Source organism: Dama dama, chromosome 20 (genome assembly GCF_033118175.1).
Source record: "Dama dama isolate Ldn47 chromosome 20, ASM3311817v1, whole genome shotgun sequence".
Lineage (NCBI taxonomy): Eukaryota > Metazoa > Chordata > Mammalia > Artiodactyla > Cervidae > Dama > Dama dama.
The window spans coordinates 54,051,343-54,077,382 of record NC_083700.1 but is presented as its reverse complement, the minus strand read 5'-3'; the positions used below and the strand labels follow the sequence as shown (position 1 = coordinate 54,077,382).

Sequence of the window (26,040 nt, the reverse complement as noted above, 5' to 3'; positions counted from 1 at the left end):
GCAGCCAGCTAGCTCTTCTCTGGGATTGCTCAGTTCTTCCTTTGTTTGGGAACGGGCTGCAGTGTGTTCTGACCGGTTAATTTTCTCTCTCTTTCTTGCTATCCCACAGTTTAAGTTGCTATCTCACGTTAGCTCCCTCAGATTGCCCTCAGGGCATTCAGGCCCGGTCCTTACCCTAAGCAATGCCGCCCGCACCTCTCCCTTCCGCCCCCACTTGCTGGTGGTGGATGTGGGCGTCTGGGGTACTTTTCTGCTGGGAGTTGCTTTTAGACACGTAATCTGTGGGTTTTATTTATTTTTCCTCCCAGTTAGGTTGCCCTCCGAAATTCGAAAACTTCCCCCAGACCCGCCAGTGAGAGGGTTTCCTGGTGTTTGGAGACTTCCTCTATTACGACTCCCTTCCCAGGACGGGTCTCCGTCCCTAGCTTTTTTGTCCCTAGCTCTTTTGTCTCTCTTTTTATCTTTTAGATTTTGTCCTACCTCCTTTTGAAGATGATGGGCTGTTTTTCTGGGCACCTGATGTCTTCTGCTAGTGGTCAGAAGTTGTTTTGTGAAGTTTGCTCAGTGTTCAAATGTTCTTTTGATGAATTTGTAGGGGAGAAAGTGGTCTCCCCGTCCTATTCCTCCGCCATCTTAGCTCCTCCCCCCAGAGTTGATGCTTTTGAACTGTGGTGTTGGAGAAGACTCTTGAGAGTTCTTGGGCTGCAAGGAGATCCAACCAGTCCATCCTAAAGGGTTATCAGTCCTGGATAATCCTTGGAAGGACTGATGTTGAAGCTGAAACTCTAACACTTTGGCCACCTGATGCGAAGAACTGACTCATTGGAAAAGACTGATGCTGCGAAAGATTGAAGGCAAGAGGAAGAGGGGACGATAGAGGATGAGATGCCTGGATGGCATCACGGACTCAGTGGACATGAGTTTGAGGAAACTCTGGGATTTGGTGATGGACAGGGAGGCCTGGAGTGCTGCAGTTCATGGGGTCAGAAAGAATCGGACACGACTGAGCGACTGAACTGTACTGAACTGAGTCTTATCTATATTAACACTCACAGAACATTTCTGCTGAAACTGATCCTGTCTTCCTGTGAATTTTTCTTTGACTTTTTTTAACATTCTGATGCATGCATGAGTGCTCTGTCATTTCCGACTCTTTGCAACCCCGTCAACTGTAGCCTGCTGGGCTCTTCTGTCCGTGGGATTTTCCAGGCAAAAATACTGGAGTGGGTTGCCATTTCCTTCTTCAGGGGATCTTAACCCAGGGATTGAATCTGCATCTCCTGCATTGACAGGCAGATTCTTTACCACTGAACCACCAGGGAATCCCCAGTATTCTGATGCATGTAATAAATCATCTGTATCTTTTCAGGCTCTAAATTTTATAGGATAGCTTTCTAACTGATTAAATCTTTGTATTTTTACTGAATGTGACAATATTTAACTCATGCAAAATTAGCCATAAATATGTGGTGGAAAAATAAAGATAATAATTGGTTTATTCATTTCTGAGAGCTGTGTGTGTGTGTAGTTTGTTACAGTATCCCACTCTGACTTGTAAAACAAAAGTTATTTTTATAAATAAAAATATTGCATAATTTGAAAATATAAAATTTTTTTATTCATAATTATAAAATATTGTACATTTGAAATATAAGTATTTGTAGAAGGTAGAATGCTAATTACTAATAGTCAACTATTTTATGTAGTCTGTTAAGCTGTGTGCTTAGTCACATCTGACTCTTTGCAGCCCCATGGACTATAGCCGACCAGGCTCCTCTGTTCATGAGATTTTCCAGGCAAGAATACTGGAATGGGTTGCCGTTTCCTACTCCAGGGGATCTTCCCGACCCAGGAATCAAACTCGCATTTCTTGCATCTTCTGCATTGGCAGGCAGATTCTTACAAGTATCACCACCTGGTCTGTTAGGCTGAACCAAATGAAATTGCTCTTTGTTTAGTTAAAATCAGTCAGATATTGGCATGTTCATATGGTTCAACCTATTTGTGTAAAGTTTTTCTCATAATCTTAGGATAAAATTCAGTATTTTTGTAATGTATAAACCAAGTCTTGTGCTTTGGATCTAGCTTTTCTGTTGCCTTGAACGTATTAGGTGCTCAATAAAGAAGTCCATTGGATGCCTGAGAAAATAAAACTGATAGTAAAAATTCATTGAATGCTGGAACACATTAGACTGTCATTCAGTAACTGCCAATTGCCTGTGATAGGTAACATCCAATGTCAATTTTTAAAACCTTTTTCACACTTTAGCATCTGTGCAGATCTTTCAGAAGTCCATGTGGAAAAGTCATTTACCTTTTAAAATGAAATATAAATACTTCTCTTTGCATGTTACATTAAAATAGTTAAGGGTATTTCTAAAGAAGTAAATGACAGAACTACTGTCTTCACATAGTGATAAAAGTAGTAAGAGGAATAGCTGATATGAAAAGCATAGTATTATAAAAGCACTTTACTTAATATTTATACTTTTATATTAGAACTTCATTAAAATATCATAATTAATCATTGTTTTTATTCCTCTAAAAGAGAACGTTTTAATGGCAGTCATGCTAGGCAATATAATTTTAGTTTTATCTAATGCTTACAGAAGCTCTCTGTGGTAGAGAATGGTATTTCTGTTTACATGATTTCTTTAGGAAACCTATATATCCCATTAAATTATAAGTTTTGAAGTATTAATATTTCTATTATTTTAATCTGGTCTCAAAGAAATAGAAAAGTTATTTCAAATCTTTAGTCTGATTTTCCTAATACTGGATAACAGGAGGAAATTTTAAAGTTTTTTTCATTTTAAACTTGGAAGATTAATATGTATATTCATAAAAGCATATATAATGAGTCATAGGCAAACAATTAGATTCGAGCTAGTGTCCTTAATGGTAAAGCATAGTTTTAAAAATGTATAGTGTGTGTGTACACATGCATGCATGCACAGATACCCACACACACTTCATGTAAATGAATATTTAAAGGACTTAGTAAACTAAGCCCAACTCCTTAATGTGAAATCTGAATATTTTATTTAATAAACAACAAAATCTGACCAGGTGCTTTTTCCTAAATTACTAACTGTGGGAATAGGAGAGAATTGAAAGAAAACTTCATACATTTGCTAATTGCTTTTGCCTTCACTGCATGTTAACCTAGTTTGGTGTTTAATGTGATATATTTTTCACTTCACTTTTTTCTCCTTATATATGTATTTTCTCTCCCATCATAAATATCTCCATCCTCCCCTTTATTCAGTGTCATGATATATTGTGTGTGTTTGATTTATTGAAATGATGCTGCACATCTGATGCTTGTCTCTTAGCTTCTAGTATTTTCAAATTAATACAGACTGCCTTAGTGTTAAAAGTAGAGATGTGTAAACAATGTGAAAAAATTGGTCTTTCCTATGATTAAGTGCTTTCTAACTTGATACTTAGTTGTATTTATCATTCCTTTTTATTTTTTTTTTAATAGATTGAAGCATACTAGACTTTGACAGCTAATACAACTAACTAGGAGATGGCATTAACTTCTGTTACTTGTCTCATGACTATTAAAAAAAAAAAAAAAACCCTATATTGGTTACTGTGGCTGCTGTAACCAGTTAACAAATTCATTGGCTTGAAACAACTCAACTTTATTATGTTACAGTTTTATAATTGAGAAATTGGAAATGGATTTCATATTCTAGAGTATGTAGGAGAAAATTTGTTTCCTTGCCCTTTTTAGCTTCTGGAGGCTGTCATGTTCCTTGGCTCATGGCCCTATTCGTCTGTCTTTGAAGCCAAAGCAGTGGCTCCTTTTCCCACATGACCTTCTCTTCTGCCTTCCTTTTCTACATTTAAGGACCCTTGTGATTACATTGGGCCCATCTGACTCTGTATTTTAAGATTGGGTGATTGACAGCCTCAGTTTCATCTGCTATCTTAATTCCCCTTTGACATGTAAGGTAACAAATTCACAAAGTTTGGCAGATTGCCCCATGGACATCTTTATGTGGATTGTTATTTTGCATACCACAATTCCTAAAATGGTAAGTTTTTTGTGATTCAGTGTTACGGAACTAGAATGCGAGGAAGGACATTATTTCACTTAATTCAGGCCCTTTCTTGAAGTCTTAAGACATATAACAGAAGTTTATTCAGTAAAACCAACTCCCTAGCTTTTAGCTAATGGAATTGTTTTCTTATTTTCCATCCGATCAGTTTGATAGTTTTTGAAAGTAAGTGTATCTACAAGTATATATACTACAGTGCTCAGAAATATATTCTTTTGACCTTTGCTTTTCACTTGCTGCTATCATTTGATGTTACTTAGAAGTTATAAAAATATTTTCTTTGTCTCTGTATCTACTTACCTTTTCAACCTTACTTTTCATAGGATCGGAAACTCCATGGCACAGCTCAGCAACTGCTCCAAGACAGCAAGACAAAAATAGAAGTGATACGAATGCAGATTCTTCAAGCAGTCCAGACCAATGAATTGGCTTTTGATAATGGTGATGGAACAGATATAAATTGTCATTTCTTACAATTATGGGCATTTAGTATAGTACTAAATTAATTTTATATAGGAAACAAGTGGTGGTTCAGAATAAAGGAGGAAAGAAGCATTCTGTTTTTTATCTTGAATTTTTATCTTTGAATTTTGGTGGCTAAAATATAAGATTCTGTATTTTAACATTGTGTCTGTTAAGTGTTTATTTACTTCAGTGTTTATTGATTTTTAAGTACTAACTTTTCTTTTAATATAAGAGTTAATTTCTTTTTCTTGAGTTTTAGTCACTGTGTATTAGAAAGTCAAATAAATGGTTCAATTTTTTTTGTTTCCCTCCTCTAGCCAAACCTGTCATAAGTCCTCTTGAACTTCGAATGGAAGAATTAAGGCATCATTTTAGGATAGAGTTTGCAGTAGCAGAAGGTGCAAAGAATGTAATGAAATTACTTGGCTCAGGAAAAGTGACAGACAGAAAAGCACTTTCAGAGGTAATTTTAAATAAAAATTTTAGCTTAATAAATATTCAAAGAATATAATTATTTAAATGGTAATGTTGTCTTTTCCCTATGTAAGGCTCAAGCAAGATTTAATGAATCAAGTCAGAAGTTGGACCTTTTGAAGTATTCATTAGAGCAGAGATTAAATGAACTTCCCAAGAATCATCCCAAAAGCAGTATTATTATTGAGGAGCTTTCACTTGTTGCATCACCAACACTAAGTCCACGTCAAAGTATGATATCTACCCAAAACCAATATAGTACCCTGTCCAAACCAGCAGCACTAACAGGTATGTAGCATATATCTTCCTGATTTTTTTCATGCATTTTTAATCTATATTTGCTTCTGATTTAATAATGAATAAAAATGTGTTTATACAGTTTTTAAGTATTGTGGTAAGATAGAATTTATTATTTTAACCATTTTAAAATAATGGTTAATAATATTTTAATAATAACCAGATAATGGTTAATAATAATAATAACCATAATAATAGTTAATAATATTTTAAAATAACCAGAATTCATAGGCATTTAGTATATCCACACTAATTGTACAACTCTAACCAGTTTCTGGTTCTAGGGTATTTTCATCACTCCAAAGGGAAACCCAGGACCCATTAAGTAGTCATTCCCAATTCCCCCTTTCCCCTCAACCCCTAGCAGTCAAAGTTGACTTCCTATTTCTATAAATTTGTCTATTATAGATGTTTCCTATAAATAGAATTTTTAATTTGTGGCTTTCTTTGTCTGATTTCTTTCATTTTTCTGTACTCTTTTCAAGGTTCATTCTTGTTATTACATGTATCAATACTACATTCCTTTTTATAGCTAAATATTCTGTTGTACAGGTATATGTCTGGTTTTATTTATCTGTTCATTAATTGATGGGCGTTTGGGTTATTTCCACCTTTTGACTACTGTGAAGAGTGTTTCTGTGAATTTTTGTTGGCAGGTTTTTGTTTGAACACCTATTTTCAGTTATTTTTAGAATATACCTAGATGTATAATTACCAGGTCATATGGTAATTTTATGTTTATATTTTTGAGGGACCATCAAACTGTTTTACATAGGGGCTTCATCATTTTACATTTCCAACAGCAAAGCATGAGGGTTCCAATTTCTCTGCATTCTCCTCAACAACACTTGTTACAGTAAGTCTCCTAGATACAAACATGTTCATAAGTCCAATTGTCCATATGTCTAACAAAGTTAGCCTAGGTTACCAAACACAGTCAGCTGTATAATGCTGTACTGTAATAGGTTTATAATGCTTTTCACACAAATAGTACATAAAAAGCAAAACATTTTTCATCTTACAGTACCTTGAGAAGTACAGTCATACAGTACAACAGCTGGTTTACAGGGACTGGCATCAAGCGAACAGGCAAGAGAAGTTACTGAGTGGAGGAGGGAAAGGAGGTGGGAGATGGTAGAGTTGAAGGGTTGTCAGCAGTGGGAGATGGAAGGCAAGCTGCTATTTCACTCACGCCTCATGTTGATGGCACAGGTTCTGGTTCTTTGCTGGATTCAGTTCTATCTAGCTCCTTGGAAAAATGACTCAGTGATGTTTGTTTATACTCAGTCTCTCAGTCATGTCCAGATCTTTGTGGCCCCATCAGCTGTAGCCTGTCAGGCTCCTCTGTCCAAGCCAGTGTCTGGTTAGTAGCTCTTTTCTTTTCTCATCATAGATGACACCATAGCACGGGACTGCATTCTGAATGGCTGTTGCAACCTTTCATGTACTGTTCTATGTTCAGGTCCTGGCCTCAAAAACTATTAGTGCCTCCTCACATCAGGAAAATCCGCTTGCCGTTTCCTGCAGCATGAGTCTCTTCGGTTCTTCAGTTACTTCTTCTTCCTCTTGTCTCTGTTTGTCCTTTCTCTGGGCCTCCAATTCCAATAGGTCTTCATTAGTATGCTCCTCTTATGGAACAGCAAGTTCAGTGAAGTCATCCTCTTGCAGATGTAGCTTAAAATAATGACACTGTGCTACTGCACTGTATATAGTGTGTGCATGCTAAGTCACTTCAGTCGTGGCCAACTGTTTGTGACCCCACGGACTGTAGCCCTCCAAGTTCCTCTGTCCGTGAGATTCTCCAGGCAAGAATGCTGGAGTGGTTTGCCATTCCCTGCTCCAGGGAACCTTCCCAACCCAGGGTTCGAGCCCACATCTCCTGTGTTTCCCGCATCGGCAGTCAGAGTCTTTAGCACTGGTGTCACCCGGGAAGCCACCCCGTACAGTACAGGTGTAGAGAAGTCACAGTCGCCTGTAGAGGACGCAGACACGTGACAGTATACCCCAGACACGTGAGCTGACTGGACATGGACACATGTTCACGTCTTTGAAAGTTCTCAACTTGAAGGTTCATTTGTGGGGAATTTACTGGATTTTTCCTTTTTTTTTTTTTTTTAATTACTGCCATCTTAGCTTCATTTTTGAAAGTGTGGTAGTGGTAACAAAGTCTCCAACTATTTTTGTAGATTTGCTTGTTTTTCCTTTCAGTTATGTAAGTTTTTGCTTCATATGTTTTCAGGCTCTGTTGTTCAGTGCATATATGTTTATAATTTTTATATCTTCTAAATGGATTGACTATTTTATCAAAATATAATATCCTTTTTCTACTGTAACAATTTTGGATTTAAAGTAGTCTATCTGATGTTAGTGTAGCCATTCTAGCTCTCTTTTGGTTACTGTTTACACTGAGTATCTTTTTCTGTTTTTTCTTTTTCAACTGATACATGTCTTTGGCTCTAAAATGAGTCTATTTTAGACAGCATATAATTGGGTCAAGGTTTGGGTTTGTTTATTTTAATCCATTCTGTCAGTCTCTGCCTTTATTTTGAACAGTTTAATCCGTATATGTTTAAGATAATTACTGGTAAGGTGCAATGCAATTCTGATGCTGACTACCCAGAGTTAGGTTAAATTTCATAGGTTTATGTCACACTCCCCCACAAGACTGCCTTCATTTCAGACACAAGCTTCAAGCTTGGGGTTTCCCCAACCACTCACCTTCTGACCAACTGGCTACAAATTTAGGGGTTCCTACTGATGCTGAAGCTGAAACTCCAGTACTTTGGCCACCTCACGTGAAGAGTTGACTCACTGAAAAGACCCTGATGCTGGGAGGGATTAGGGGCAGGAGGAAAAGGGGACGACAGAGGATGAGATGGCTGGATGGCATCACCGGCTCGATGCACATGAGTTTGAGTAAACTCTGGGAGTTGGTGATGGACAGGGAGGCCTGGCGTGCTGTGATTCATGGGGTCGCAAAGAGTCAGACATGACTGAGTGACTAAAACTACCTACCTACCTACCTACCACCTCAGACAAAGTAATTCCGTGGAACAAGTCATAGAACTCAGGAAAGCTCTGTATTTATAAGTAAAGTTTTATTATAAAGGCTACAAATTAAAACCAAAGAAGAGACACTTAGGGAGAGATCTGGCAGTTTCCCTGCTGTCAGTATGCATCACCCTTTCAGAACATCAATTTCTGTTTTTAGCCAGTAATCTCACTTTAGCTGAGAGTATTCAGAGTTTTCATTGTGGCTTTATTAGTGGGTTGGCCAAAAGGTTGGTTCGGTTTTTTCCATGAGATGGCTGTAGTAGCACTTAATTGTCTTTAACTTCATTGGAAAAAATTTTGTTAGATTGTATTGTGACAGCTGTCATATCAGCATGCATTTTTTAAAAACTTGTCAAAATTAATGAATTTTTGTGTAGCCATTTTAATATTGAAGAGGGCAGGAAAGAAGTAACATTTCAGCATGTTATGCTTTATAATTTCAAGAAAGGTAAAAATAACAAATGAAATACAAAAAAGAAAAAAATTTGTGCAGTATATGGAGAAGGTGCTGTGACTGATCAAATGTGTCAAAAGTGGTTTGATAAATTTTGTGCTGGAGATTTCTCACTGGATGATGCTACATGGTGGGGTAGACCAGTTGAAGTTAATAGCAATCAAATCAATACGTTGCTTGAGATCAGTCAATAGTATACTATGCAGAAGACAGCCGACATACTCAAAATATCCAAATCAAGCATTGACAATCATTTCCACCAGTTTAGTTATGTTAATCACTTTGATGTTTGGGTTCCACATAAATTAAGCCTTCTGGACTGTATTTCTGCATGCAATTCTCTACTTAAATGTAACAAAAACTTTCTGTTTTTAAAACAAATTGTGATGGGCAATGAAAAGTGGATACTGTACAATAATATGGAATGGAAGAGATCATGGAACAAGTGGAATGAGCCACCACTAACCACACTAGAGGCCAGTCTTCCTCAAAAGAAGATGATATTGTATAAATGGTAGGATTGAACTCTTTCTAGAAAACCAAACATTTCAATCCATCAAGTACTGCTCTCAGACCAAGTGAAGGCAGCACTCAATGAAAAGCATCCAGAATTAGTCAACAGAAAATGCATTATCTTCCATCAGGATAACGTAAGACCACATGTGTCTTTGACGACCAGGAAAAGCTGTTACAGCTTGGCTGGGAAGTTCTGATTCATCTGCCATATTCCTCAGACATTGCACCTTCAGATGTCCATTTATTTCAGTCTTTACAAAATTCTCTTAATGGAAAAAAATTTCAATTCCCTAGAAGACTGTAAAAGACATCTGGCACAGTTCTTTGCTCAAAAAGATAAAAAAATTTTGGAAAGATGAAATTACGAAGTTGACTGAAAATTGGCACATGGTGGTAAAACAAAACAGTGAATATGTTGTTGAGTGAAGTTCTTGATGAAAATGAAAAATGTGTCTTTTATTTTTACTTAAAAAAAAACCAAAGGAACTTCTTGACCAACCTAATACATAGGAATGAGTGAGTGAATCATTGGCCACTTGACTGAAATCAGTCTCTAGGCCCTGACCTTTTCCGAAAGACCATAGTTCTGACTGATAGGTGGGTCAAACATGAGCCCTCTAACCACATGTTGTTTTTTGTGCTATAGCCGGCCCCAATTCTGGAGCTGTGTACAGGCCTGCTGTGAGTCATTTTGTTAGCCTAAACTCACACGTGGTCTGAGGAGCCCACCATGAATAACAAAGATACTGCTGTTACTAGGGAACTGACAAGGGTTTAGAAGATTCTTCTTAAGAACCAGCCAAAGTCATTATTATGGAACAAAAAGGCTTCTACCATTTTGCTATTTGTTTTCTGTAAGTCTTCATCTTTTTGGGGGAATTCTTTTGCTTTCTTTTATGTTTGATTGAATTTTTCTAGTTTACCTTTATTTTATTCTTTCCTTGACTTCTTTTCTGTATATTTTAAAATTACTCTTAGTGGTTACTCTAATGATTACAGTTAACATCCTAAATTTATAACAGTAGGCCACAAAAACTCTGCTCTTATACGTCTGTGCATCCTCATCATTATGTTTTTGTTGACATAGATTATGTCTTTATGTACTGTGTGCCCATTTGATTAGATTGTATTACATATTATACTACAATTATTGTTTTATCCATGTCTTTTAAGTCATAAAGTAAACACGGAGTTACAAACTGGAAATATATTAATAGTGATACGGGCTTTTTAATTTACCTATGTAGTTAGTTTTTTTTTTTTTTTTTTTTTAATTTTTTTTTTTTTATTATTATTATTATTTTTTTCCAGTGGGTTTTGTCATACATTGATATGAATCAGCCATGGATTTACATGTATTCCCAATCCCGATCCCCCCTCCCACCTCCCTCTCCACCCGATTCCTCTGGGTCTTCCCAGTGCACCAGGCCGGAGCACTTGTCTCGTGCATCCCTCCTGGGCTGGTGATCTGTTTCACCACAGATAGTATACATGCTGTTCTTTTGAAATATCCCACCCTCACATTCTCCCACAAAGTTCAAAAGTCTGTTCTGTATTTCTGTGTCTCTTTTTCTGTTTTGCATATAGGGTTATCGTTATCACCTTTCTAAATTCCATATACATGTGTCAGTATGCTGTAATGTTCTTTATCTTTCTGGCTTACTTCACTCTGTATAAGGGGCTCCAGCTTCATCCATCTCATTAGGACTGGTTCAAATGAATTCTTTTTAATGGCTGAGTAATATTCCATGGTGTATATGTACCACAGCTTCCTTATCCATTCATCTGCTGATGGGCATCTAGGTTGCTTCCATGTCCTGGCTATTATAAACAGTGCTGCGATGAACATTGGGGTGCACGTGTCTCTTTCAGATCTGGTTTCCTCAGTGTGTATGCCCAGAAGTGGGATTGCTGGGTCATATGGCAGTTCTATGTCTGTAGTTAGTTTTACTGATGTTATTATTTTTTTTCTATGATTTCAAGTTACTGTCTAGTGTTCTCTTTCATTTCAATCTGGATGATTTCTTTTAGTATTTCGTCTAGGAAGATCTGCTAGTGATAAGCTCCCTTAACTGTTGGTTATTCTAGAATCTTTTCTTCATTTTTTGAAGGTTAGTTTTGCATTATATAGCATTCTTGGTTGACAAGCTTTTTTCTTTCAGCATTCTAAAAATGTCATCTCAGCCCCTCCTGGCTTTTATACTATCTGATAAAGAATCAACTTTTAATCTTATTGAGGATTTTTGGTAACTGATGATTTGCTTCTCTCTTGCTGCCTTCAAGATTCCCCTTTTTGTCTCTGGTTTTTCACAATTTGATTATAATGCATCTCAAAATGGTGATTTCTTTTGAGTTTATTCTACTTGGATTCTTTGAGCTTCTTGATGTATAGATTCATGTCATTCATCAGATTTGGGATGTGTGTGTGTGTTTATTGCTTACTTTAGAGAGTCACATATGCATATTGAACTTAATACAATCTGTGATCATAGTATATACTCTCTTCCAAATTAGTTGCTGACCCTTGAATAACACAGGCTAAGGGTGCCAGGCCTCTGCAGTCACAAATCTGTATATAACTTCAGTCAGCCCCCACATGTCTTCAGACTCAACCAACTGTGGATCATAGAGCACTATGGTTAAGTATTTAGTGAAAAAAATTCACATGTAAGTGGACTTGCTCAGTTCAAAGCTATGTTGTTCATTTCCACTGTATATCTTCTAGTTTTGTTTTTACTTTAAAGAGCAGAAAACTTTAAAGGTGTAGGTGATCCATGTTTGATTGAAATTAGTGCATATGGGATTACAGATATGGAAAACCTACTATGAAGTTACCTGCAGATTTTTGACTGTGAAAATGGTCAGTGCCCCTAACTCCCACATTGTTCAAGGGTCAACTAAGTATTTTTTTCAAAAAACAAAACAAAGCATTGTCCTTTATATCTAGTGACTCATTTTTCTTTCTGCTCTTGTTGTACTTGAAACTTTCTGTTAAAATTTCCCTTTAGCCCATGGTCTTTTCTTTAGCATTTATTGTAGTAAACATGTGCTAGAGTCTAATTTTTCCACTTTCTCTCTTCACAATAACATCCTTCATTCCCCAACATTGAATTTCCTTCATTTTTTTTTCCCTTTCTTTTCCTAAGACTGCACTTTCAATTCAGATATCTTTAAGTTTTTTTTCTGATTTTTCAGCCTGCTCAAATATGGTGTTGAACATCTCTAGTAAACTTCAAAAATTTCAGTTAGTGTACTTTTCAGCTCCAGGATTTCTATTTCGTTCTTATTTATAAATTCTGTGTCTTTATTAATATTCCCTATTTGTTGAAATACCGTTCTCCTTTTTTCCTTTTGGTTTCTTTTAGGTCTTTGACCACTTTGACCAATGTAAGCTTTGACCATTTGTAAGACAGTTGGTATAGTCTTTGTGTAGTAAATCCAATGTTTTGACTTCCTCAGGAATAGTTTCTGTGAATTTCTACTTTTCTTGTGAGTCGACCATACTCTCTTATTTATGTGCTTGCCTCATAATTTTTTATTGAAAGCTGGATATGGTGAATATTATTATTTGTAACTCTGAAATATAGTCCCATTTTCTATAATTTCTTATTGCTCTTTGACCCAGGATATAGTTATTTAGTGACTTTGTAATTATGTGTGGTCACTGAAGTCTCCATTAAGTTACTGGTCAACTAGTGTTTTGACAGACTCTTTTTTTTAACGCCTGAAGGTAGAAATATTTGCCTTATGTTTGTAGCTAAATTCTTTGTTTGTGTGCCAAGGCTACTTTCAGCATTCACCCCGGCATTTTGTAATTCTGCTTTTGCTTGTGCAGAGCTGGACTATGAGCCAGATATGAGAGCTTAGTGCCTTCTTAGAGCTTTTCTGAGGATGTCTCCTTGTGCAGCTAGTCTTCTGGTTTCCCGGTAACATGTAGAAGCATTGAAGAGCTCTTATTCCCTAAAACAGCTTACTTCCTATCTCCCTAAGACTATAGGATGTCTCTTAAATAATATAGACAACTGATATCCTTTGCTCCAGGCTTCATTTGCCTTTCAGTGCCCTGTACTTAGCTGTTTCTCTGCCTTGAAAGATTTCTTAGTTAGGTGAAAGAAAGGTAAACCTTTACCATTAGTCCTTCAGGGAGCCTTCAGAGAGGTCAAAGCAGGCATCCAGAGTTCTTTGAGAATGAAGTCTTCTCTGCGCCCTTTGGCACCAAGAACCTATATCAGAAATACAGCCTGCTATCTTCAGGACTACTGGGCTTCCCTGGTGCCTCAATGGTAAGGAATCTGCCAGCAGTGCAGAAGACACTGGAGCTGTGGTTTTGATCCCTGGGTCAGGAAGATACCCTGGAGGAGGGAGGGCAAGGCAACCAACTCCAGCATTCTTACCTGGAAAATCACATGGACAGAGAAGTCTGGCAGGCTACAGTCCATAGGGTAGCAAAGAATCGGACATGATTTGAAGTGACTGAGCACAGATACACACATCGTCAGGGCTATCACCAAGCCTGGGGTTGGGGAGAGGAGAGATGAAGCAAAGATAAATTAAAATGCCCCAAAGCTTTCCTACCGAGTGTTCATTGCATTTTTTGATCAAGCATTTGCTTGGTTGCAGTAAACCTTTGACTGTTTGCCAGATTGCTGGTAACATTTATTTCTAACAGGTTTTCCTGATTTTGTTTGTTTTCCTGTGTTTCTGTAAAGAAACTGTCTTTAAAGTTTGCTACCCTACAATTTTCTTACCATTACCTACAAAGATTTTTATGGCCCATGTGAATGTGACATATTTTTGATACACAGGCCTTCCTCATCCCCAGGAATCCTTAAATGATCAATATGAATGTCAGCAGGGGCTTTACCTTAAAAATAATGTCATTAAATATTTTGAGGATATGAAAGTGTTCTTCAGAATTGCACAGCATACTATCACATTCTAGTAGCTTTGGGTATCATTATCAGTTTTACATTATGGCAGACTTCTACATTAAATCTTGAAGGACAAATTTATAGTTGGACAGTGCTGTTACTACTATTAAGATCAGTCTAAAGCTTCAGTTACCAAATTGAGTTCCTAAATTTGCGGTACCCTGGGATGCCAAGTGAATTTTCCTTCACTGCTATATTAATAAATACTGTAGGAAAATCAATATGGAATAGAAAATAATGGTGGCACTTTCCAATCTAATTCCAAAGTTTGATAAATTGTACAGTGCCCAGTAGGTACACACATCTCATTAGGAAGTGATCATGGTTATTTAAGAATGAAATATGAAACTTTTCAGTGTATTATTTTTTCAAATAGTTATTAATTTGTTATAATATCCTATGAAACAGAACTGTTCGGTGTATCATTTAGACTACTAGCACAATGAAAAAGTTGAGATACTAGGCTACTATGAAACAGAAAAGCTTGGAAGCCTCTGGCCCAAACTTTCTGTTGTATTTTAAATGTTTATAAAGTATTTATTGTTTAAGGCATTTATCTTACGAAGTATCACCTCACACTGGTAAGAATGCCCATCATCAAAAAATCTGCAAACAGTAAATGCTGGAGAGAGTATGGAGAAAAGGGAATCCTCTACACTGTCGTGGGAATGTAACCTGGTATAGCCACTGTGGAGAACAGTATGGAGGTCCTTAAAAACCAGCAGTAGATGCCATATGATCCAGCAGCCCCACTCCTGCGCATATATCTGGGAAAAAACCCATAATTTGAAATGATTCATGCACCCCAATGTTTATTGCAGCACTATTTACAATAACCAAGGCCTGGAAACAAACTAAATGTCCATCCACAGAGGAATGAATAAAGATATGTGTTACACATAAACAAAAGAACAGACTTTTGGACTCTGTGGGAGAAGGCGAGGGTGGGATGATTTGAGAGAATAGCACTGAAACATGTATATTTTCATATGTGAAATAGATCGCCAGTCTAGGTTGGATGCATGAGATAGGGTGCTCAGGGCTGGTGCACTGGGATGACCCTGAGGGATGGGATGGGGAGGGATGTGGGAGGGGGATTCAGGATGGGGAACACACGTACACCCATGGCTGATTCATGTCAATGTATGGCAAAAACCACTACAATATTGTAAAGTAATTAGCCTCCAAGTAAAATAAACAAATTCATTTAAATTTTAAAGAAGTTAAAAAAAATGTGTTACATATAAACTATGGAATGTTACTCAGTCATATAAAGGAACAAAATAATTCCACCTGCAGTGACATGGATTGACCTTAGAGATTGTCATGTGCATGCATGTGTGCTCAGTTGTGGCCAGCAACTGTGGCCTGCCAGGCTCCTCTGTCCATGGAATTTTCCAGGCAAGAATGCTGGAGTGGGTTGCCATTTCCTACTCCAGGGCATCTTCCCAACCTAGGAGTCGAACCTGCATCTCTTGGGTCTCCTGCATTGGCAGACAGATTCTTTACTACTGTGCCACCTGGGAAGGCCAGAGACTATCATACTGAGTGATAAAAGCAAATATATGACATTGGAATCTAAAAAACAGGGTACAAATGAACTTACCTATCAACACAAAACAGAAATAGAGTTACCGGTGTAGAAAACAAACTTACGGTTACCAGGGAGTAAGGTGGGGCTAGGGATAAATTGGGAGCTTGAGACTGACATATATGCACTGCTGTATATAAAATAGGTAACTAATAAGGACCTACTGTATATAACACACAGAACGCTGCTCAGTACTCTGTGATGGCCTGTATTGGAAAAGAGGCTAAAAAAGAGTGGATATATGTATACGTATAATGATTCACTTTGCTCTACACCTGAAGCTAGCAGAACACTGTAAATCAACTACATTCCAATAAAAATTTTTAAGAGTAAATAAAGCATTTATCTTTCCAACCACATCCTCTATAACTCGTATCACTCATCTTCTGTCACAGTCTGGTTTGTGCACAGTGCCTATTAAATGTCTTTGACTTATTACATGTCTTCTTCTTTTTTTTAAATCAAAAATGGAATATAGACCTGTGAAGAACAAAGACTTTGTCATCTACCTACATGTACTCTTAATCCCCATCACAGGGTACTTTATACATTCAGTAGGTACTTGGTAAATATTATTTGATAATAAGGCAGGGACTGTACTTATCTAAGTTTCCCCACCCCATGACTCAGGACTGAACATAGTATTCAAAACTTAAGAAAGATAATTGCTGAAGTCTTTTTAGAAAAGTAATAAAACTACATTTTAGAAAATCAGCTGATGTGACTGGAAATTATTTTCCTTTTCTATTCTAGCTGGCGCCTCTTCCTAACTCTTTAACCTTTTTTGAGTTCTCTCTGTGTTCTTTATTCCCTTACTTAACTTTACTTTAGTGATGTAAATCAAGCCTAAAAGGAAGTATCTTAAGATATTTTGGTTTTTTAAAAAATTCCTTTAATTATCTACTGGACTTTAAATTTGGAATTAACTAGAAAGAGAAATAGTAGTGGTATTAATAAAGGATTACACATGATAAAGGATTAGCCTAGATAAGTTAGTTGGAGTATTTACTGCCCTGACTTTTTACTGCATGCTATTATTTATGGTTTGTCTCATTTACACTTGTTTCTTTTGCAGTGTTATGCTTATAATACTGAAATTTACAAATCACTTTGATACAAAGTATGATTGAATTTTTTAGTCCAAAATTTCAAGACTAGTTTCAAATTTTTATAAAAGATTTCCTCAGAATTTTTAAAAAAGTTACTCAATTGTACCAAGTTGAAATACTGAATTAGTAAAATTGACATAAAATAATTTTTCCAGAAAGTAAGAGAAATTAAAAAATACTCAGTTATTCTAATGGAATTCATACCTATTGCTTATGAACATTTACTCCTTGGCTTTGCTTGTTTTTAAAATTTCATATTATGGGTTATAAAAGTAAAAAATGTAATTTTAAGCTATTTCTTATATGGTTATATGCAGTTGCAATTATGTCACCTCGTAAAAGAAAGAAACTTCTATATACTTAATAAAGATCTTAAATCTCTCCAGGTTTTTTCCTAAATGAAAGCAGGTGTTGAACATTGTCATCTCCTAATACATTGAGATTACTAAAATACTTAATTATTTACCAGGATTTGAAGTAGTAACCAGATGTTTTCAGTTTTCCCAGGATGACTTTTGCATCCAAACATTTACAGTGGAAATGAACTAAGTTTACCACCTTAACAACAACAAAAAAAAGCAAATAAAACACAGACACCAGTTGTTTCTTTTGAACCAGAATTGAAATGATATTCATTAAACTTACAGTGAGCCTTCATACTTAACAGTGAGTTTCCATAGCCAAACCAAAAATAAGTTTGAAGTTTTCCCTCATGCTTAGCCATCTTTATTAGGACATATTTGAAATAATACTCCAATTTTTACTGGTTTTAAATATAGTTTTACAATTCTTAGTAAATAAATATACCTGAGCTACCATTATCAATATCCAGTCTATAGAACAGTTTTATTGCATATATTTGAAGTATATAATTTGAGAAGTTTTGTTATATGTTTAAAGTTATGAAACCATCACCACAATCAAGATAATTATATACATTGTCTCCAAAAGTATCCTCCTGTGCCTCTGTGAAACCCCTCTTTCTTGCTCTTTTCATGCTTGCTTTCCCCATACATGTCCCTCGGCAAATCACTGGCCTGTTTCTGTCACTAGATATTAGTTTGCATTTTGTAGAACTCTGTATTAATTGAATCATACAGTGTATACTTTTGGCGGGGGGTGGGAGGGGAAATCTGGCCATTTTCACTGAATAATTCAGAAGAATTGCATCTACCAGTAGTTCCTTTCTGTTTGTTGTTGGCAGTATTTAATTGTGTGAATATACCGTAACTTTTTTTATCCATTCACCTGTAGTCGATATTTGGGTTGTTTCCATTTTGCACTTTTTTCAAATACAACTGCTGATAATATCCTTGTATAGTTTTTGTGTGAACGTACATTTCACTTCACTTGGATAATACCTTGGAATGGTGTAGCTGGATCACATGGTAGTCTTCTGATAGTGGGTTCTTTATCCACTTTTATATTTGAAAAAGCTTCATTTTTGAAAGATACCTTCAGTATATTTAGAATTCGAGGTTCATGGTTTGTTTCCTCAGTACTTTAAAGATATTGCTTCTCTGTCTTGCTTTCATTGTTTCTAATGAGAAATCTGCTGCCACCCTGATCTTGGTATGTCTTTTATTCTCTGGTGGCTGTTAAAACTTTCTTTTTATCATTTGTTTTGAGAAATTTAATTATGTTATGCTTTGGTGTAATTTACTTATTTTTCTTTTCCTTAGTGTTTATTGAACTTCTTGGAAAGTTTCAAGCACATTATAGTTTTAATCACATTTGGAAAATTTTTAGTCATTATTTTTCCAAATGTATTTTCTGTTCTCTGTCTTCTCTACTTTTCATGAAGGACTTTAAGTACTCATGTATTAGGACAGTAGAAGTTAAACTCACAGCTCACATATGTGTTGTTTTGGGATTTTTAATTTGTTTTTTGCCCTCCAAGTCTTTCCTTTCTGTCTTCTGTTTTTGATCATTTATATTGCTCTAGCTTCAAGTTCACCAGTCTTTTCTTTTGCAGTGTGAATGTGCCACCAATCCCATACAGTTTTTTTTATTTTTCAATCTCAGACGATGTAGTTTTCATCTCTAGAAATTTTTTTCTGTTTTTTTTTTCCTGATTTCTTTGATGTCTCTATTCAACATTTTAAACAATATATTTATAAATAACTGTGTGAATGTCTGCTAATCATAATATTTATATCAGTTTTATATTGGTTTTCATTTGGTTTTATTTTTTAAATGTGTCCTATTTTTCTGTTTATTTGCTTTCCTGGTATGATAGGCAGAATATTAAGAATGACTTCCAGAATCCCTCCCCTGTGAATATGATGGGCATCACTTCTGTGATATGGCAAAGGAGAGTTTTACATTTATGATTAAGGTTACTACTCATTTGAGTTAATGTAAAGGACAGTTATCTGGATCAGCTTAATACAATCACATGAGCCCCTCAAAAAGCAGAAAAATTTCCCTGACCAAATATTATTATTAAAGCTACTCAGTTGGGTCTGATTCTTTGCGACCCCATGGACTATACCAGTCCATGGAATTCTCCAGGCCAGAATACTGGAGTAGGTAGCCTTTCCCTTCTCCAGGGGATCTTCCAAATGCAGGGATTGAACCCAGGTCTCCCTCATTGCAGGCAGATTCTTTACCAGCTGAGCTACCAGGGAAGCCCAAGAATACTGGAGTGGGTAGCCTATCCCTTCTCCAGTGGACCTTCCCCACCCAGGAATTGAACCAGGGTCTCTTGCACTGCAGGTGGATTTTTTACCAACTGAGCTATGAGGGAAGCCCTCCCTGACCAATGGAAGAAGGGAAAATCAGAGAGATATGAATCATAAAAAGGATTTTATGTGCCCTTGCTGGCTTAGAGATGGGATGGGGTCACCTCTAGAACTTGAAAATAGCCGCTGGCTGTCAGTAGCAAGGAAATAGAATCCCTAGTCTTATGGCTTCAGGAAACTAGATTTTGCCAATAACCTGAATGAGCTTAGAAGCAGGTTCTTCTTCAGAACTTCCACATGAAGAGCTCAGCCTGGCAGACAACAAAGATTTCAGCTTTATGAAATCTTTAGCAAAGAGTGCAGACCCTCCCACCCAAACTCTGACCTACAGAACTATTGGGTAATAAATGGGTGCTGCTTTAAGGCACTATGGTTGTGATAATTGGTAATGCAGCAATAGAAAACAAATATTCCTGGTAATCTCTGAATGAATGCCAGACATTTTGAATTTTAGCTTGTTAGGTGCTGGATATTTTTGTATTCCTACAAATATTACAGATATTTTTGAGCTTTATTCCAGGTCGCAGTTAAATTACTTGGAAACAGTTTGATCTTTTGGGTAATGCTTTTTTTAATTTTTTTTTTTTTGCATTATTTTTGGCAGTGCTGAGTCTGCGTTGATGCACACAGGCCTTCTCTAGTCATGGCGAGCAGGAGCTGCTCTTTGTTGTGGTGCCTAGGCTTCTCATTTCTGTGGCTTTGCTTGTTACAGAACACAGGTTCTAGAGCCCACGGACTTCAGTAGTTGTGGCTCGAGGACTTAGTTACCCTGCGGCATGCAGAATCTTCCCAGGCCAGGATTAAACTCACATCCCCTGCATTGGCAGGTGGGCTCTTAACCACTGGAGTACCAGGGAAGTCCCTGGGTAATATGGGACTACAGCATTGTTTAGTTTAAGGGTAATTATTCTCTATTTCTGAATCAAGACTGAATACTTAGTCTGAGGAACCTTCTGTACTTCTCAGGAATTCTGTCTCTGGATAGCTGTATTTTTTCCCTTATGCTGGCTGTGAAGTCTAGCCCCCTCAGGGCAGTCTCAATACTCGTTTCTGTCTCCTTAACTCAGGTAGTCCACTTGGCTCCACCTGAGTTCCCCGTTTCTGTACTGATGTCCATTAGCCTTTAACACTTTTTTTTAAAGTTGTTTGAGTTGAGAGTAAATACAGACTTTCTTTGCTGAAAGTCCTTTGGTTACTTTTAAATAATTAAAAACTTTAAATAAAATTAACTTTTAATTACTTAAGTTTAATGGGGCAGCTTTTCCCAGGAAATACTCTTCCTAAAGTGCTTACTATATGCAGTATCTAAAATTTTAATACTGAAGAACCATTTTAAAATTTTAGTACACTAACTCTAGCCCAAATGACAAAGCCGTATCTCCAGATGGCTAAGCTCAGTGTCCTCAGTTTCATTTGAACACCTTTCATATGTATTTGCCTAAGGAAATAACAATTATTTTATGCTTGGATAATTATAGCCCATTATTATTGGACTAACTAAACTATTAAAGTGAAAAGATAATGTTATTTTTACATCTCAAATAGAACAGAAATCCATCTATTCAACCCCCTCCCAAAAAAACCTATAGTCATTTTCTATGTTAACTGTGCAACTATTAAAAACAAATGTTATTCACATAGTCAGATTTCCTTGTTTCTAATTTTTGTATGTCTGTTTTAATAGGCATATTATTTAGCTTTATATTTCCCCTCCCACGTGTTTTATCCACATAATTCTGTAATTCTTCCATGTAATTACAGAAGTGACTATTCATATACACTAGAAGATGATGTAACTAGTTTTGTTCTGTGCCCCGTAGACAGCTTTTGGGAAGTGCTTTTCTTTCTATAAATTTTTTTTATAGTTGTCTTAAGTGAGAGTTTTTAATAAGTTTCTCTAAATAAAGCAGGAAAGAAGATAGTTACCTCAGAGAACCTCTGGGAGAAGAGATTTTGTTATTTTAGCAAACATTTCCCCCCTCTATTTCTTAATAGTTAACAAAGACATAATTCTATGTGTGGAGAATTGATGTTTTCTTACTTGATACTTAAATGTGCTATAGGTACTTTGGAAGTTCGTCTTATGGGCTGTCAAGATATCTTAGAGAATGTCCCTGGACGGTCGAAAGCAGCATCAGTTGCGCTACCTGGTTGGAGTCCAAGTGAGACCAGATCATCCTTCATGAGCAGAACGAGTAAAAGTAAAAGCGGAAGTAGTCGAAATCTCCTAAAAACTGATGACTTATCCAGTTCAGTAATCAGATTTTTTTTTAACAATTCAAATAACAAATTAAAGTCCTATACAGAGGGCTAAGCGGTGGGGACAGAAGAGTGAGAAGAGTCAAAGTTGGACAACAGACTTTAAAATGATGATTTCCATAGTTTGAAATATCAAAAACTGCAATGACAGGAAAATTTAAAAGGCTACAAAATTTACCATACTGAAAATGTTGGAAAACTGAATGATGTATAGCATTCATTTCTTTGGAATAATGAAATACTGAACATCACTCTTTATGACAAACTGTTTGTGTCACATCTTGATTCTTTAAATGGAATAATAACACTTCTAAAGTAATGAAGAAATTTTGATAAATAACCATGTTAAATTAGGATTATAGCCTAGTGTCCGAGAAGTAAACTAAAATGGGGGAGTGGATAAAGGTGTTAAGAATAAAATACAAGAGGTTTATGAAAGTACTTTGGAGATACTCTAAAGTAGTCATAAACTATGATATAAATATATAACTGGTGGGAAAGGCATGTAACAATTCAGCCTAGTACAGTATATCTGCTTTCCTGTATATGGAGAGAGACTTTAGGAAAAATGTAAAAATAAAAATCGTTTGAGGTAACAACCTTAATAGCAAATGCAGAGGGAGAAAAACCAGGTGACTGATAATGATAAATAAAAACACACCCACACATACATGTGGTGAACAGCTACTGGCCCCCTGTCAGTCCTTTCAGTCATTTTCTGATGTAGACGAAATACCAATTACTGTTTGTATTTTTGTAAAACATAAAAGATATCTTGGGAAGGGTCTAGTAGGAGTGTGTGTGTGTGTTTATACACAGCTAGCTGTTTAAGATTTAAAAGCTTCAGTAGTGAGTAAGAAAAACTTATTTTCAAAGTATCATAAAACTTTTGTTGACATTAAACAGTGTTATTTCTATTTTTAAAGGTTTTAAAATACTTAATCAAATTTTAAATTGTAATTACAGATGATGTCTGTGCAGTTTTGAAGCTGGACAATACTGTGGTTGGTCAAACTAGCTGGAAACCCATTTCCAATCAGTCGTGGGACCAGAAGTTTACACTGGAACTAGACAGGGTAAGATGAGAAACTTTTTACCTGAATTTTCATTTTATTTATAATTCATTTTTCATGTATATTTTATGTTTTAGAAGAGTTTGATAAATTTTATTCTTAACAGAATCCAAGAAGAACCTAGGTATTTTTGACATTTCTCATCTGATGAGGTATATATAAATCTACCTTATCAGATTGCTGCAGGAGCTTTCATTTGTGCAGTGATTTGAAAATATATACTTTGTACTAACCTGAAAGATCGACAACCAGGTGAGATCTAATATTGAACTATTTTTTGAATTTTAATAATGTGCTCTCTAACCACTAAGGAGATTTTTCTGACTCACCATTTGTGGGTTATATTATCAAAGCTGGATTTGAAGTGAACTGTTATGCTCAGACAGACATTCCTCCATGTATCTCAGTGGATTTCATGGATACTGTGAGTGGCTGGAATGTAATCTATAGCTGCAGAACCCAGCAGAAGTAAACTTGATCCAGAGTAGAATTAAATCCATGGTGATAATTTTACTTACATTCTGGTTTTTCCATTGGTGTGTGGGAAGAAAATATTAAAATTTAATCATAATTTTATCTAAATGATAAGAAAGATGTTTTTATCAATTAGTATTCAGGTTAATGGTACATATGTCTTTAAAAAATTACATATATTAGTGAAAGCAGATTTATAGTGCTTAATGATGATATGAGGTGGCACTTAACTGCTCTGGCCTCTACTTTTAAAATATTTTTTCCAGTTTATTTCTTTTCTGTCTCAGAGGCAGCATCTTAACCAGGCTCACCATTGCCTTTCTTGGTTCAAATACTATGTCAGCCACTTAAATGTATTTGGACAAAATGCTTAACTTTTTGTGTATATCAGTTTCCTTATCTTTAATACTATCCACCTCACTGAAGGGTTTCCTGGTGGCTCAGCAGTCAGAGAATCTGCCTGCAGCACAGGAGACACAGGTTTGATTTCTGGGTCAGGGAGATTGCCCTGGACAGGGAAATGGTAACCCACTCCAGTATTTTTGCCTGAGGAAGCCCATGGACAGAGGAGCCTGGCAGGCTTCAGTCCATGGGGTTGCAAGGGTGGGATATGACTTAGTGACTAAACTACCACCACTAAAGAGCTTTTGATAGGGAAATTGACATCTGATTTAGATGATCATATATAAATAATACAAATATTGTTGATGTTGTTCAGTCACTAAATACTGTCCAACTCTGCAATCCCATGGGCTGCAGCATGCTGGGTTTCTCTGTCCTTCACTGTTTCCCGGAGTTTGTTCAAACTCATATCCATTGAGTCAGTGATGTCATCCAACCATCTCATCCTCTGTCACTCCCTTCTCCTCTTGCCCTCAGTCTTTCCCAGCATCAGGGTCTTTTCTGATGCTCTGGAAGAGCTCTTTTCCAGAGTCGGCTCTTTACATCAGGTGGCCAAAGTTTTGGAGCTTCAGCTTCAGCATCAGTCCTTCCAATGAATATTCAGGACTGATTTCCTCTAGGATTGAGTGGTTTGATTTCAAGAGTCTTCTCTAGCACCACAGTTAAATGCATCAGTTTTTTGGCACTCAGCCTTCTTTATGGTTCAGCTCTCACATCTGTGCATGACTACTGGAAAAACCGTATCTTTGACTATACAGAGCTTTGTTGACAAAGTGGTATCTCTTCTTTTTAATACGCTGTCCATGTTTGTCATAGCTTTTCTTCCAAGGGGCAAGTGTCTTTTAATTTCATGGCTTACAGTCACCATCTGCAGTGATTTTGGAGCTCAAGAAAATAAAGTCTGTCACTGTTTCCATTGTTTCCCCATCTGTTTGTCATAGTGATGGGATCGGAGGCCATGATCTTCGTTTTTTAAATGTTGAGTTTTAAGCCAGCATTTTCACTGTCCTTTTTCACCTTTATTAAGAGCCTCTTTAGTTCCTCTTTGCTTTTTGCCATTAAGGTGGTGTCATCTGCATAACTGAGATTGTTGGTGTGTCTCCCGGCAATCTTAATTCCAGCTTGTGATTCATCCAGCCCAGGATTTCGCATGATGTTCCTTGAATGTAAGTTAAATAAGCAGGGGCTTCCCTGGTGGCTCAGACTGTAAAGAATCAACCTGCAGTGAGGGAGACCTGGGTTCAGTCCCAGGATTGGGAAGATCCCCTGGAGGAGGGCATGGCAACCCACTCCAGTGTTTTTTGGAGCTTCCCTGGTAGCTCACTTGGTAAAGAATCTGCCTGCAGTATAGGAGACTTGGGTTCGATCCCTGGGTAAGGAAGATCTTCTGGAGAAGGAAATGGCAAACCACTCCAGTATTCTTGCCCATGGACCAAGGAAGCTGGCAGGGTGACAATATACAAATTTGATGTACTCCTTTCCCAATATAAATATAGAAGCTAATAAAAAAGTAACTAGCCCATAATGGGGAAAAGTTTATAAAGGAAGGAAAAAAAAGCTCTAACAATCAAATCTTAAGCAGTATCCCTAGCATAGGAAAAGAAGGAAGATTTGCCAAGGAGAAGTAGAAAACTGGGTAGACTCAGATCATAACCTTGTGAAAGCTTATCCAGTATCTAGTGAAGAGTTGCTAGGATGGTGAGATGATGAAATTCCTGTTACAAATGAAACACTTGAAAGAAAATGGGATTTAAAATCAATTATAGATTTAACTAAGATTTGGTAACTGTCTTTAAAGTGAAAAGGAGGGGCTGCCCTTGTGACTCAGAGGTAAAGTATCCACCTGCCAATGCAGGAGACATAGGTTTAATCCCTGATCCGGGAGGATCCCACATGCCTCAAAGCAACTAAGCCCCTGCACCACAACTGTTCAGCCTGTGCTTTGGGAGCCACGACTATTGAGCCCATGTGTTACAACTACTGAAAGCCCTTGTGCCCTAGAGCCCATGCCTGCAACAACAAGAAGCCACAACAATGAGAATCCAATGCACTGCAACTGGAGAGTAGCCCCCACTTGCTGCAACTATTAGGTTGGTACAAAAGTAATTGCAGTTTCAGACCATGAAT

General features: G+C 36.8%; 1 protein-coding gene across 4 annotated transcripts in view; it reads left to right on the top strand.

Moving 5' to 3' along the window:
• The window catches only part of PKN2 (protein kinase N2), a 144,232-nt gene that overhangs the window by 81,422 nt on the left and 36,770 nt on the right, over nt 1–26,040 (top strand). For 3 of the 4 annotated variants that reach the window (XM_061121464.1, XM_061121467.1, XM_061121466.1), the window contains exons 5-9: nt 4,394–4,511; nt 4,853–4,998; nt 5,084–5,297; nt 21,769–21,954; nt 22,931–23,040. In XM_061121464.1, the coding sequence (XP_060977447.1) occupies nt 4,394–4,511; nt 4,853–4,998; nt 5,084–5,297; nt 21,769–21,954; nt 22,931–23,040 (774 nt within the window). The remainder of the gene's footprint in view (nt 1–4,393; nt 4,512–4,852; nt 4,999–5,083; nt 5,298–21,768; nt 21,955–22,930; nt 23,041–26,040) is intronic. The other variant, XM_061121465.1, reaches the window with a different exon arrangement.